Source organism: Salvia splendens, chromosome 15 (assembly GCF_004379255.2).
Source record: "Salvia splendens isolate huo1 chromosome 15, SspV2, whole genome shotgun sequence".
In the NCBI taxonomy this organism is placed as follows: Eukaryota; Viridiplantae; Streptophyta; class Magnoliopsida; order Lamiales; family Lamiaceae; genus Salvia; species Salvia splendens.
The window spans coordinates 14,911,172-14,926,310 of NC_056046.1; the positions used below are offsets into that span (position 1 = coordinate 14,911,172).

Genomic DNA, 15,139 nt, shown 5'->3' on the forward strand with positions numbered 1-15,139 from the left:
ACCGGGCATATTTAATCCATGATTTTTACAGAGTCCATGCACCAAATAAAAAGATTAAGAGCATAAAAAAGAAATACTTATAAAATAGCACCAAAAATATCGTATCCCACTTTGTAGAAAGCCATATATACAACTTTGGCTTCAAACTCACATTTCATGATTTCAACCTACCCTTAATTGGATGTGGTTGTGAGTTATAGGCTCTCAATATCTCATTATTTATATATTTAGTTAGTTAATTTACTTCATATATAGTAGGTGAAACAACTAAAAACTTGGAAGTTAACTTTAGTGTAAAAGCATCCAATCTTCATTGAACAAAATGCGATAACCTTTAAAATTGCAAAATACAGTAAGAAGCAATATTTAAACACGTCACCTATGGCTAAAAAGACAATTGTTCGAAAAAGTGCGAGGGCGTTACCTATTACAAGAAAACAACCAAAATCTGATTTTTGCTGACCATAAGTTGTCAACTGGGTTGGGCCTGGGCCGGCCCAGCCCACTAGTGAAACGAATCGGGTCTGGACAGGGCTCATTAGTTGAGATGGGCTCCAATCGGGCCATTTTGTAAGCCCAGGCCCAGAACCTTCTGAAACCCAGCACAGGCCAAGGACCGGCCCAGGCCCATCAAAGGCCCACCTTATATAATTTGTATTTTAAAAAAAATGTAATTAGGTGATTAATCATCAATAATAGTATAGTTGTCTATTTATCCATGCCATCTTGTGCGTGAGACATGTTAATCTTTTCTATATCGTTCCAATTTGTTGGATGCCTTCGAATTGCCTCAAACAGTAATAGTCTAATATCTACACAAGTTTCCAACTAAATCATGAATGCGATATTAAATCTTGACTACATCCAATTTTTTTCTTACTTTTTTTTATCCAATATGTAAAATAGATGGTTATGAAGTTTATCTTTAAGAATATTACATATTCAAACCTTAGTATTTTATAATAATTATAGTATTCTTTAAATTTATTAGCTAGTTCATTACTTGTAGTTTTAATAATGCAACATCAACTCAATTACTCATATGTCATCATCTACTAACAAAATTAATCATATTGGTTCCTCTTTTAGTTATACACTTACTTTTAAATAAAATAAAGAACATAAGAAATGATATTAATACAAAGTGAGTAATTGAAATTATTACATATAATACATTTAGCATCTCTTTAAAATACATACACAAAAAATTTAATGAAAGCCCAACCCAGCAGCCCAGACCAAGCCGGACTGGGCCTAGCAAAATTATTGGATGTTTGGGCTTTTGGGATCCATAAGTTTATTGAGTATGGAGTGGACAGAGAAATACACTATGTTTTGATTTAGATCACATTAAGTTGAGGGAGAGAAAGGAGAATGAATTCTTCAATTGGTGTCAATCCTTATTTCTAAATTCTTGTGCAAAGCAGCAGTTTAAAAATAAAATCATAAGTCACCAACTAGAAGTTGTAAAAACTTAAAATGTCTTATAAATGTCACATATTTTTCTTTTCGTAGTCGCCATTAAATATTGCATTTTGCTTTTAATATTTTTATAAGTTAATCTCATGTTTTCCTAAGTCATTTCTGTATGATAAAATTAATATATAAAAGTATGATTTTAATTTTTTAACATATTTTTCATAAATCATTCAACATGGGATATTTAATGAGAGACAAAAGGAAAGAAATACACCTTTTGAAAATTACATGAAAATGAAAAATAGAAATAAGAGGAAACAGCGAGGCAGCCCGGTTCATTGTCCAACCATTCTGAATTCTTCAACTCTCATTTCCCCCTTTGGCTTTTCATCGCCATCTCTCTCTCTCCTCTTCTACTATACCTTTCTTCACCGCCGGAAGCAGAGCTTGGCTAACTCGTCGAGATGAGCGGTCACGACTCCAAGTATTTCTCCACTACCAAAAAGGGTGAAATTCCCGAGCTCAAAGAAGAACTCAATTCACAGTACAAGGTTATCATCTCTTCATTTTTCATCCCTACCCTGCTGCAGCTACAGGATAATTAATTACCACCTGTCTTCGATTTCCTGCAATTCAATTTTTAGCACTATGTGTTTTGATCTGCGGTATCTGCAGGACGATGGATCCGTCATTTCATAGTATGAACACAATTTCGTGGATTTAGTGTCGGAAGAGTTAGATCTAGTAGATTTTCCGTTTGATTTGTGATCCATACCGTTTTGGATTTTATTTTTGGTGTCTGATCTGTGTGGGAAAATGTGCGTGATTTTCCGGGTGAATTATGTCTCGCACTTTATTGATTCATCTTACTGTTGAAATCAATTAATTTGGGTTTTGTTTGATAATACGGAATATGATTTTACATATTCAATGCTAACAAGCTTTCTGTGAGTTTTTAGCCCCATTGACACTGATGATTGACATCACTTTTATTTGGATGCAGGATAAGAGAAAGGATGCAGTTAAGAAGGTGATTGCCGCAATGACAGTAGGAAAGGATGTTTCCTCACTCTTTACAGATGTTGTGAATTGTATGCAAACAGAAAATTTGGAGCTGAAAAAGCTTGTGTATTTGTATCTCATCAACTACGCAAAGAGCCAGCCTGATCTTGCTATTCTCGCCGTAAATACATTTGTGAAGGTAAGATTCAATACTGAGCAGCGATGTTTCTTTTATACAGTGTATTGCCCCAGAAATGTAGCAGCTATTCAAGTTAGTTTTTGGCTCCCATCACTTTCAGTTTTGATGCATATGTTCATTGAAACAATTTCAGCTTCTGGAGTTGATACAAAATGCTAAAAGGAGTGAAAGTGGTTTCTTTTAGGCCAAAAAACTAATAAATAATCCCTTTATTGAGGCTCAAAGTGGTTTCTTTTGTCAAAACTCATGATATGGGATGTTATCTGAATGTTAGAAAGTGAAGTACGCATATTTGGAGACTTGCCTGATAATTAGATATCTAAAATTGATGACTATTGTGAGGGTAGATTTAGGAGTGGAAGTTGCTTCAAACACTCCAGAAAAGAAATACTTATGAACCAAGCAGATAGAGTGGCAGACTTTCTTAGGGGCCATGATTGTCACGTGGGCGTGCAATCACGTGACCAGGATATTTCACCACAATATCATGTCATAACACAAGAGCTATGCAATCACTGTTAAATGCACGTAGAAGAATCAAGAAGAGCAGTTTTACTAACTGACTAGTGTCATATTTTCTTAGAGAGAGAGGGGGGGGGGGGGGTGTTGAGACTCTCCTTTAGTACCCGACATCATAACTATGAATATTCTGAATCAGTGAATAAGGTTGTACACCATGCCAGTTAAAATGAATGGAAATATTGCTTTCTTCAAGTTTTCAACCCATTTATAGAAGCTTGTTTTATATGTAAATTGTGAGAGGTCTGTTATAATCTACAATTTATTGAAGTATGATGAATATTGTGCACCAATTACAGAGCCCGCTTTCCAATTCGTCTTAGTTGATAACATCTTAATATAGTCTTTTGTGCTTTTTTGAACCAAGGGCATTATGTTAGTCGAGCTTTTACTTTTCTAAGAGAGTGATAGATGAGTTGGGCCACAAAAATTTGATTCATGCCATACGCAACAGGTTACTGTGTTGTATGCCATGGACGTGATAGAGAAAATTGACTTCATTGGCTGCAATGAGGGTAAAAAATTAATTTGGATTATAGTTGAAATTCACTCCAGACAATGACATCATATGCACTACTTTAGTTTAAAACTGGTGACCATGATTGCCACGTGACCCTTTTTGAAGGCCCACATTTCCGAATTTCATTTGAGCCTTATTTTCTGTCTATGTTTCTAAAACTACTGTCAATATTTATATTTAAGCTTTTTCCATCTAGGCCAGTCTTAACAATTCTTAATGACTAGTTCCTTTTGAGGATGAAATCTGTCTCATCTCTCTATTATCAATTTAGCATATGGTGTGCGGATAATCCTTTTGATTGGATCTTTTTTTGTTTCTCGTATTTATTAAACTTTTACTATCCATAGGTTTTTGTGGAGTTAGTCACAGAACACTCTGTAGGACTTGCATTTCCAGCAGAATTTACACTTTAATGTTATAAATTAGAGCGCAACCAGCTTGCATGCAGTTCTGATGTCTATTCACTTTTACTATCTGTCTCAATCATGTGAAATTTACATTTGTTGACCAAGTTCCCATGAAAATGATAAGATGTAGAATTTTTTGAATTACAATTAGTAAATCTCAACTTTAAAATGTAGGTGTTCCACTTTTCAAGTGTTTCTGTTGCACACCTTTGCTTATCCATCAGAATCATCAAAAGTTAACCCCTCAGTATCATGAGTATACACACAAGATAGGGGATCATGAAATTCGGCATGGCTGAAATATAAGAGGATTGATAATTGTTGTTCTTTTCTAAAATAATTCCAGAAAAAATGTTATAATAAAATAAACAGAAATACATCTAGGAGACAAGATGTCTGCCAGATTTTATCAGCCTAATAATCGTATCATATCACGAGCTGTGTGTAAACCAGCCTGTCTTCACCTTATACCATAAATGTCATTGTCCATCACCAAAAGCAGCACCGTTATTTGAACCAATTGAGAAGTGGTTGTGTAAAGGCTAAAATTTCTAGTGAATATGTCAATACAGGATTCTCAGGACCCAAATCCTCTGATCCGTGCTTTAGCTGTGAGGACAATGGGATGCATTCGCGTTGATAAAATCACAGAGTATCTTTGTGATCCTTTGCAGCGCTGTCTCAAGGTAAGATTACATTCCTCCTACCATCTGCCTTATTTTGTAACTAGGAGCATTCATATTTTAATGTCTTTTACAGTGTTACTATGAAAAAGTGTGCACACTTGCTATGGAAGTAAATATTATCACCGGCAAACTAAGTGATGTTGACTTCTTCTGTTTTTACTTCGTAACAGGATGATGATCCATATGTGAGGAAGACAGCTGCTATATGTGTTGCTAAACTTTATGACATTAATGCTGAGTTAGTGGAGGATAGAGGTTTTCTGGATGCTCTCAAGGATTTGATATCAGACAACAACCCAATGGTTGTTGCAAATGCTGTCGCTTCACTTGCGGAGATTCAAGAGCACAGCAGCAGACCTATCTTTGAGATAACCAGCCACACGCTTTCAAAGCTTCTCACTGCTCTAAATGAATGCACAGAGTACGGAGCTAAATATGAATTATTGCATTTACTTGAAGGATAAACATGTTAACTATGCATAAAAAATGACCAGTATTGTGCATGCTTACCCATATGTTGACTTAATAAGACCTAATATGAAGATGTTAATTGACTCAAGTTTTCTGTGATATTTTGAAACACCCTTATTAATAATCGTAAGGTTATAAATGCTATTTTTTCAATTTCTACCCATTCTTTTGCATTTTAGTGAGGCTGAATCTGTCCATCTTTCAGTCACTGAGTTGTGTGATAAATTGTAGATTGGATTAGTCATTAATATGTGACACCTGGTGGATAATAGGCTATAGAACTGCTCCATGCATGTGATGGACCTTCTTTTTCTCATGCTATGAGCAATATGCTCTCTAGTGTGCTATGACCTACTGTTTTTTAAATTAATAACTCTCTATCTATTTTCTGTCATAAGACTCCCACTTCCGGGTTTGCTTAAATTTGCCTTTTCTTGATATCAACTTTAGGTGGGGTCAAGTTTTCATTTTGGATGCTCTTTCCAAGTATAAAGCAGTGGATGCCCGTGAAGCTGAAAATATAGTGGAGCGAGTTACACCTCGATTACAGCATGCAAATTGTGCTGTTGTTCTTTCAGCTGTCAAGGTTATATTTCTTCTTCCTTCATACTAGGTATAATGACAGAGGAGTCTTCACACCTTATAGTGAGGTGGAAGATAGTTCTCTTTCCCTACACCATGCGCAAGAAAAGTTTCTTCAACACCCCCTCTTTGGTGGAGCGAGTTATGCCTCAATAACTACATGCAAAGTTTGCTTTTGTTTTTTAGCTTTCCCTGCCTTTGTAATCTCTTATCAATAATAATGGCCAGTGAATATTGGGCAATGGAAGTTGGTTCTTTTACATTGTCGTATGGAATTTCTTTGATACAAGAGTCATGAAGATGTGTTTCTCCTTCCTTCCCATTCTTTATCTTGTTTAGTGTTTCTATTCACAATTCACATAATCGTATTAGAAGTTATTTCTTCTTGTATATTATAACTGACTTTTTTGGAATACATAATAATTGCAGATGATTCTTTTGCAAATGGAACTGATCACCAGCACAGATGTAGTCAGAAACCTATGCAAGAAAATGGCCCCACCTCTTGTGACATTGCTTTCTGCTGAACCAGAGATTCAGTATGTTGCATTGCGTAATATAAACCTTATTGTGCAAAAGCGTCCCACTATTCTTGCCCATGAAATCAAGGTATTTGAGATGATATTTCCTCACTCCTACAAAATTACACTTTTCCTAAATAGATTATTTGATCATGGAAGTAAACCCACAATTCCTGCTTTCTTTCCCATAAAGGTGTTCTTTTGCAAATACAATGACCCAATTTATGTAAAGATGGAGAAGTTGGAAATTATGATAAAGCTTGCTTCTGACAGGAATATTGACCAAGTAAGTTGATTTTGGTTCCACTACCTGCTTCATTATACTATCATTGCACAAACTGGAATCATTGACAGTATATGAAAATGGGGTTGTTAGCCTTTTCCCCTCTCCACTGGAGTTATGGTTAGTCCTCCGTAATTTTCTTCTTATGTGCACTTTCAGGTCCTATTGGAGTTCAAAGAATATGCTACGGAAGTAGATGTAGATTTTGTCAGAAAAGCTGTCCGTGCTATTGGACGATGCGCCATCAAGTTGGAGAGAGCAGCTGAGCGTTGTATCAGTGTCTTACTTGAGTTGATCAAGATCAAAGTAAACTATGTTGTTCAAGAAGCTATAATTGTGATTAAAGATATATTTAGGAGATATCCAAACACGTAAGTACACTACATTTTTCTTGTATCTTGTTATTAATATGCCTGTTCATGGAGTGCGGATTTAAACAATTTTGCTTCCTTCAGCTACGAGTCCATAATTGCTACACTTTGCGAGAGCTTAGACACCTTGGATGAGCCAGAGGCAAAGGTACTTAACAGGGCATGGGCCTTCTGGCATCGCTTCTTAATGTTTTCTTTAAGGCGTAATCACACATATCTATCTGTGCAGGCATCAATGATCTGGATTATTGGTGAATATGCTGAAAGAATTGATAATGCTGATGAGCTTTTGGAAAGCTTTTTGGAAACTTTTCCGGAGGAACCTCCACAAGTCCAGTTGCAATTGCTAACAGCAACAGTTAAACTTTTCCTAAAGAAGCCTACTGAAGGCCCACAACAGATGATACAGGTGTGTTTTGTAGATCCCCTGTATCTTATGCATACCCTCAACCGGTTGCTATAGTGTATGCTTAATCCACCACTTTTCTGATCATCTGGACCCCATGCCCCTAGTTGAGCGTACATATCTTTAACGCTTCCCTCTTTTCAGATGTTTGATTGTATGAAAAGATAATGAGAAGAATCTTTTTGAATGTTGAATAAAAATTTGTAGAAGTCAGGATCAAAAGAGCGACTAATTTATATGCTGTAATTGTTATCTAAGCTTGTTTGGAACTAACCTAATGCTATGTTCTCATTAATAGGTTGTTCTGAATAATGCAACTGTCGAGACTGATAACCCAGATCTTAGAGATCGTGCATATATATATTGGCGACTCCTCTCGACTGATCCAGAGGTATGCAAGTGATTTTTCTTTAGTTCTGAAGCCAGTTTGTCCTTTGTTGACCATGATTCCACTCTCATGTACTCATTAGTGGAAAATGATTTTTTTTTATTATAGTTTGCATATCAATTTTTACCTCTAGTAATCTAAAGGTAGAAAAGAAGTACTACTCTATTAGAAATTCTGTGAACATGTGCATGGTGCACCTGTGATATTAGTGGAATGAGTTTGGGGGTTGGGAGTATGGAAATCACAGAACCTTGTATTTTAATCGTACAATACGCTGTGATCCTCTCTGAACATTATTTCATTTTTTGTTTTGCATTTGAAGTTTCTGTGCCCAGTTCTTGCATTTCCTTTGTAATGTGGTGTAGCCCTTTTAGCTAATGTATGTTTGTATGGCACTTCTTTAGTCTGTATTGTCTGCCTCTTTGTATTAGATCTGCATCTAGGCATGGGATAGAGTTATGTGTAAAGTAGTGATTGAGATTTCTCTGCTTGCGCAAGTAAACTTTTCCTTTGACTTTTCAGGCAGCAAAGGATGTTGTCTTAGCTGAAAAGCCTGTGATCAGTGATGACTCTAATCAACTTGACCCCTCTCTCCTGGATGAGCTTCTTGCCAACATCGCCACATTGTCCTCCGTCTACCACAAGCCACCAGATGCATTTGTGACTCGTGTGAAAACCATTCAGAAAACAGAAGAAGAGGAGTACCATGATGGTGAAGGAGGCTATTCCGAATCTCATGCTCATGCAGCAGCTACAGGTGCATCGCCACCACAAACCACAAGTAATGCGCAATCCTCTGCTGGAAGATCACAGGCTACTCCTGCACCTGTACCTGATTTGCTTGACCTGATGGGCATGGATAATAGCAGTGCCATTGTATCAGCTGATCCCACGACCCCAGCTGGGTATGGCTATTATATTTCAGTCAGTTTGTTATGATTAAATTTCATGTTAAGACATGATTGAAGAGCTGTTTCATAGAATTATACCTTTCATTGTAGGCCCTCCTTGCCAGTTGTGTTACCTGCAGCTACTGGTCAAGGCCTACAAATAAATGCTCAGCTGATAAGGAGAGATGGCCAGGTATTCTACAGCATGTTACTCGAGAACAATTCTCAGGTTCCACTTGATGGGTTTATGATCCAGTTCAACAAGAACACATTTGGTCTTGCAGCGGGTGGACCTCTGCAGGTAATTGTAATGCTGTTTTGCATTCTGCGTTCATATGTTAGATCTCCTCTACACTTTCCATGAGCTAATATTGCATTTCAATCAGGTTCCACCAATACAACCTGGGACGTCTGCAAGCACTCTTTTGCCTATGGTTTTATTCCAGAACGTATCTCCCGGTCCACCAAGCTCACTTCTGCAGGTTGCTGTGAAAAATAATCAGCAACCTGTCTGGTATTTCAATGACAAAATTCCGTTGTCTGTATTATTTTCAGAAGATGGAAGAATGGAGCGATCCTCATTCCTTGAGGTATGATATTCTAGCCGTCTGTAGCATTCAATACCAAGATTAGTACTTACTGTGGGAACTCACCTTTTCTCCTGCCAATTTACATAGACATGGAAATCTTTACCTGATTCAAATGAGATCTCCAAGGACTTCCCAACATTCGTGATGACTAGCGTTGAAGCAACATTAGACCAGCTGGCTGCATCCAACATGTTCTTCATCGCCAAGCGCAAGCACTCAAATCAGGACGTGTTGTATCTCTCGGCCAAGATTCCTAGAGGAATCCCTTTCCTGATTGAACTTACAGCAGCCGTTGGCGTCCCTGGCCTCAAATGTGCAATAAAAACAACAGGTCTGGAAATGGCTCCTCTTTTCTTCGAAGCAATGGAGAGCCTCCTCAAAAGTTAGCAGGTCGTCTCGGTCCATTTCTCTTGATTCCCGGGGGGATCTGTTGCAGTTTTCGTTTTTGATATAGGTTTTGTTGATTTTCATAAATCTGCAATCAATGTGATCGAAACGCATTTTCATTGGTCATCTACTGTAATCTTTCTGCTATCAATCAAGGACCGAATAACTCAATAGTGATATGTATTTGATTCTTGCATTCGATATTTCTGTATGCATAGATTGTAGTGGCTCTCAGATTTATTTTGCCTTTTCCTATTATGTATGAATATTTCTTTAAATATTGATTTGAGTTTGAAACTTGATGTGAAAAAAGACTTTGTTTTCTATCTATTTTCTTTGAACAACTAGTTTAGTCCTAGGTTTAATGGCAATCACTGGATAAAATTTAATATTCAGAGTAAAGAAGTGGATGAACTTAGAATTTATAGACAAAATTATGAAATTCCTTTCTTAGGACAAGTAACGGAAAAGAATATAGTTACTAGAATTGTAGATTACAGATGCTTCTTTTTCTAGGGGGAACATCACAGGTGTGCCGAATTCGCCTTTGGCGGAATCCGACTAATTCTGCTCGACCGGATTTACGGATTAAGGCCAAAAGTCTCTCAGTAGGTTGAGGGATTTGAACCCGTGATCTCAAGGTCACTACAGCTTCGCACTGCAAACTATGTTGCGACTCGTTTTCTTTAATTGATGCTATTGCTATACATGTGAACTTACGCTGCCAGTTTCTTCTTAAAATAGAGGAAAAACACTATATTAATCATTGCAAAAATATTCAATAATTCGAAGCCAACATCAGATGTTAACATCATCCGGAAAATAACGAAATTTGTTCAACTGTGTGCCGCTTGATTGGCTTCCCTCCGAGTTTGTTAAAAATCAAAACCATTTAGGCCCACCACCCCTTACTCATGAGTCATGACATGACTAAGAAAGTAGAAAAAGTTCCACCATTAATTGCTCAACCACAACAGTTAGTTGTTTTGTCCTTATATCAAGAGAGGCAATACGATGACACGAGTTTTAAGAGGAGAAAATCGACACAGAAAAAGCAGAAAATTTTCAAAAGGCTACATTTCATCCTATTGTGAAATAAGAGGAGAAGCAAACAGGCCCACCCAATTTCATGACTGCAAACACATAGTTATTCGTGCCTTGCCTAATCATTTATGACATCTTTCTATACTCCAAAGTCTCCCACTCATACCATCATTCCCACACATTATTATTTTCTATAATTATTACTACGTCATACCTAACTCCTATAATACAAAACCTTTTCTTATCTACAACTTAATTATCATAACTTAATTTTTTAGATAAGGTTTAGATAAATTCCATAAAATATCAACAAGTATAGCTTAATTGATAAGGAGCTACTGGTATGAGTGAATCGCAACTCTAAAAATGAAAATGTTTCATGACACATAACAGCGAGAGAGACGCTCACAAAATTTGAAAACAACCATTGTCTAGTTATCAACATGGATACTCTGTTCCAAAAATAACACATGCAAACCATATAGACAACTCCCCCAGGATTTGAAAATTTCACAAAACATCGAAAGAATTTCAAGACATCTTTTGTCTGATCCAACCAAAAAACAGCTGGTGTTGCAAGGACTCAACAAACTAATTAGGTATGAGATTGCAGTCCAAAATATGTATCTTCTGTACAAATGAATCCATGCAATCATGTTGTTTACATCTAACTAGAACACAAAACCTTCACCACGACAACCCTGGATGATTGTTTGTGAAAAGGGGGATCGAAGTTTCAACGCAGGATACGGACAATGATCAGAGTGTAGGATACCAACCTGCTAAAGACGAAACAACCATGGGTAGTAGATGCAGCAGGATTAGTAAGCCATTGCACCAATAGCAATAGTAATGTTAAAGGCAATGGATATGAAAACGCTTCTTCTCTTCCAGTAAATAGTCAAGTAGTACCAAATATATTCTTCACTTCCTTGCAGTATATGCGCAAGAGTATCAAAAATTTTACCGGCTACTTTGCCCGAAACCTTTCAACTTAAAATTCTTGAGCAACCCCCCATTCCTTTTCCTTTGCCCTTTTCCTCGAGTCCTCAGATCCTCTCACGGTCCAAAGTGAATCAAATTTACAGACGTTTCACAAGACAAAATGAGCAAACTACAAGCTAAGGATGTGCCAAACAGACTGAGCAGGTTCATTCATTGTCTATTATCACACAGTAGGTAAAACGTAATACAGTATGTACAGCAACTAAACTCCTGCAGCAGGACTGATAACCATTTCCTGCATCCACAGAAGCAAATATTCAGTATCTTGTAAGTAGCAATATATTCTATTGAAACCGCAACAATATGTTTGATGAGTCAAAATATGCAGACAATTCCAACCTGATCACACACAGGACAGATATCACTTCTTTCCATCCATTCAAGTATACAAGCAAGATGGAAATGATGATCACATTTTGTGAGGATCTTTGGGTTGTCTTCAACATATTCTGCAGTAAGCATAAAAAAGTCCTGATTTTGAATAACAAGAAAGGGTTATCATATAATAAAATGTAAGCATGTAGATAGTCAGCACCTTCAAGACAAATTGGACAATCATCCTCATCTACTATAGGTGCATCAAGAACTTTGCTGGACTTTTTAAGCTCATCTGAACTTTCATCTTCCATTAATTTTGATGCTTCTAGGTCAACATCCTTCTCTTCATTATCAGGTTGTTTCTTCACCTTAGTTTCCAATGGGCTTCCATGGTTTATGTCTTCTACACGCACTACATTAGTGATGCCCAAAGCCACTTCGGTTTCATGTCCAGATTCTTCTTGATTTCTGGAGGGTGTAGATGGGCGGCCTATATATGTTTCATAAGGTATAGGCGCAGGAGGTGGTCGGTAAGTGTCTGGAACTGACGTGTCTAGATTTGTATCAACCAATAGCCCAGTAGAGAAGGCAGAGATTTCGTTATGCGATGATAAGGGTTCATGCTCTTCAGACACTGGATGCTTCATGCAATGACATCAATACAAGAGAACTAAATAATGTTAGCATCCTCAGAAGTGATACTTATATCAAATGAACAACAGATAAGTTATTTCTTTGCCTTAAGAGTGATAAGATAGTTTTGGCTAACCCATTTCTACTAAGATGGATTAGAACTTTAGGATATCCTAAGGCATTGACAGTTTCTGTAATTTGAGCTAATATGTTTGATTTATCCAATTGCAAGGGGTAGGATTGGAGTTATCCTAATTACGAAAATAAAATCAGTCACAAAAGCTATCAAACTTGAATAGTAAACGCCTAAGAAAACTTATCATTCAGGTCATATATTGTCTAATGTGATTTCTTCTAGTCTTTGGAGTTCAATACCAAGATTATGATCAGATAAATAGTCCTGTTTGTTCAAATTCAAGTAATATGAAAGCAAATTAGATGAGTTCAACATATTGAAATGAAAAATAAAGATGATGAGGGAAGGTAAAAACGTCTGCAACAATTGTTGCCTCCCAAAGTTTTGGTTCTTATGATTTCCCAGTTCCTGTGGTACAGCTGTATCAATGATGTTGCTTTAAAAAACTCGATTCATGAAGTCACGATCCTAGATGCATAAGCAGCGACAATTGGAACTAAAAGCTCACCACAAATCAACAGGCAACATGGATTTCACTAAAGGTTGTGTTAGCAAGAGTTAAGATTTCAATAAATCCTGCATATTGGAGGTTTTATTTAGCATTAGCTAGTACTCTTAGCTTTAGCAAATAATTACTCATCTTTTATTTCTGCTAGAAGATATGAAAATCCTTCGCTGGCTTATAATGAACATTCCCCTACGATAGCATGCCCAGAACAGTCTAGACCAGAACTAAGGTAAGAAACAAAGCCGGGGATCGGGATAATCTATCAACTAGAGCTGAAGCCCAGATGGGGGATGGAATAGCACTTACATGAAAAAATGGAGGTGACCTATTACGCTCATTTACATCAGACGCACAGCAACAGCAGCAACCTCCCATCTCTGTAAAATTATCTTTTTCATCCACCTGAAGACCCTGGTATTCTGATCATTGCTTTAATCTCTGCACAAAAAAACACAACAACATAGGTTTGTGAGAATAAGTAAATAGCCCTAATTATAGAACAGCAATAACTGAAAACGATATACAGTACGAAAAATCACAGGAAGTGCTCCTGTTAATTTGCCACACAATTTTGGAGATATATAAAAATTCAGAAGGCTTAACATGGAAACAGGCATCAGTTTGAATTAATAACTCCACTAAAGAAAACTTAGCATATAGAGTGGTTGCATTCAACTAATTCATCATCCATACTTTTGTCTCATAGACATACATATGATTTAGATTTTTAATTACAGTAAAAGTAAAACGCTCTCCCTTTCAATAACTGGTTAATTAGCTTAACCTGACTGATCATCCATCTCTTACCATCTCCTCAGCAAAGAAACAAACAACCAATACAGCATTCTGCCCCAACAACCTACTCCGATAAATTCTTAGGAAGTTTTGCTTATGATCACTATCATTAGATATACAATCAACGAAATAGATTCCACAAGGTAGCATACTAGCTCAATTGCACCAACAAAATAAGTACAGCTAGGTAAAAAGTTGTCAGATTATACTTCCTACTATTCACCAGCGCCAATCATTGAATGCTCCTGCCAAACATACACGGATAACTCCTCAATCCTCATAAAGGATCACATCAAACGAATACACTAATCAAATCAAAAGGAAAATTCCAAATCTCCCCAAACAGAATAAGATAATTTTAAAAATGAAAATAGCACAAACAGAATCATCTAAGATTGCGAGCGAGCGAGCTCATCTTGAATTCGTTGCTAGCATCAGCATACGCAATCAATAACGAAAGTTGAAAAGGTAATCAAATCGGTGTTGAAAGGTAAATTGACGCAGCAAAAGCGAACACATATACACATAGAGATACATATACGCCGCGTGTAGGTACACATCCAATCGCCTGTTTACACGAGATACCTACCTCGGACCGGGGGTGGGGGTGGGATGTACTACCTGTTAATGGTGGAGTTGAATTTGAATAAGCAGAGCAGAGATGGTGACTCTAGATATATTTGTACTCGACTCCAAAGGAGAAACCTCACTTTGGAAAATTCAATTCTACTTTTTTATGGATTATTAATACTGTTAATTAGTGGTAATTCATCTTTTCATTTCATAGTTTCATGAGTACTTAAATGTTTTACAGTATTTACCAGTAGCGATTGACGGTCGTCATTATAAAAATAAATTTACAAGGGGGATAACTTTTTAGTTTTGCCACGTATCTGTTTGTAGTTAATACTCGTATGTTTATTCTTCTTTTATTTTTGCCTCACGAAGAAGATAATACTACTTTCATCTATCAATAATAATCTTGATTATAAATGACTTGAATTTTAATAGCAAGAGAAAGCTCTACAAAGAGTGGTTAAAATGTGAATGGAAAAAGAG

The 15,139-nt window shown here is 36.7% G+C and overlaps 2 protein-coding genes across 5 annotated transcripts; one reads left to right on the forward strand and one right to left on the reverse strand.

Annotated features, from left to right (window-relative positions):
* Positions 1-1,747: 1,747 nt before the first annotated feature.
* LOC121768832 (beta-adaptin-like protein C) lies at positions 1,748-9,852 on the forward strand. Its single transcript, XM_042165399.1, has 15 exons — positions 1,748-1,970; positions 2,423-2,620; positions 4,639-4,752; positions 4,923-5,173; positions 5,674-5,809; positions 6,235-6,414; positions 6,520-6,612; positions 6,769-6,980; positions 7,065-7,128; positions 7,210-7,389; positions 7,685-7,777; positions 8,297-8,679; positions 8,776-8,965; positions 9,051-9,254; positions 9,342-9,852. The coding sequence occupies exons 1-15, from the start codon at positions 1,884-1,886 to the stop codon at positions 9,639-9,641; spliced, it is 2,685 nt and encodes an 894-aa protein (XP_042021333.1). The 5' UTR covers positions 1,748-1,883; the 3' UTR covers positions 9,642-9,852.
* A 1,315-nt stretch (positions 9,853-11,167) lies between these two features.
* LOC121769349 (probable E3 ubiquitin-protein ligase RHB1A) lies at positions 11,168-14,844 on the reverse strand. 4 transcript variants are annotated; one of them, XM_042166123.1, is made up of 5 exons: positions 14,702-14,844; positions 13,592-13,723; positions 12,226-12,649; positions 12,030-12,139; positions 11,168-11,925 (listed from the first exon to the last, which is right to left on the reverse strand). In XM_042166123.1, exons 2-5 carry the CDS (start codon positions 13,658-13,660, stop codon positions 11,893-11,895), a joined length of 636 nt encoding a protein of 211 aa, XP_042022057.1. In that variant the 5' UTR covers positions 13,661-13,723; positions 14,702-14,844; the 3' UTR covers positions 11,168-11,892. The 4 variants fall into 4 exon arrangements, with proteins under 4 accessions (XP_042022057.1, XP_042022058.1, XP_042022060.1 ...); XM_042166124.1 differs by having other exon boundaries at positions 14,670-14,798; XM_042166126.1 differs by lacking the exon at positions 14,702-14,844 and adding an exon at positions 14,462-14,557.
* Positions 14,845-15,139: the final 295 nt, after the last annotated feature.

Excerpts from the sequence above, each read along its gene's own strand:
- LOC121768832 (XM_042165399.1), top strand. The coding sequence starts at position 1,884 with ATGAGCGGTCACGACTCCAAGTATTTCTCCACTACCAAAAAGGGTGAA. Across the intron at positions 6,613-6,768 it reads CTGACAGGAATATTGACCAA|GTCCTATTGGAGTTCAAAGA; the intron begins GTAAGTTGATTT and ends GTGCACTTTCAG. Across the intron at positions 7,390-7,684 it reads GCCCACAACAGATGATACAG|GTTGTTCTGAATAATGCAAC; the intron begins GTGTGTTTTGTA and ends TCTCATTAATAG.
- LOC121769349 (XM_042166123.1), bottom strand. The coding sequence starts at position 13,660 with ATGGGAGGTTGCTGCTGTTGCTGTGCGTCTGATGTAAATGAGCGTAAT. Across the intron at positions 12,140-12,225 it reads TTGTCCAATTTGTCTTGAAG|AATATGTTGAAGACAACCCA; the intron begins GTGCTGACTATC and ends TGCTTACTGCAG. Across the intron at positions 11,926-12,029 it reads TCTGTCCTGTGTGTGATCAG|GAAATGGTTATCAGTCCTGC; the intron begins GTTGGAATTGTC and ends CTGTGGATGCAG.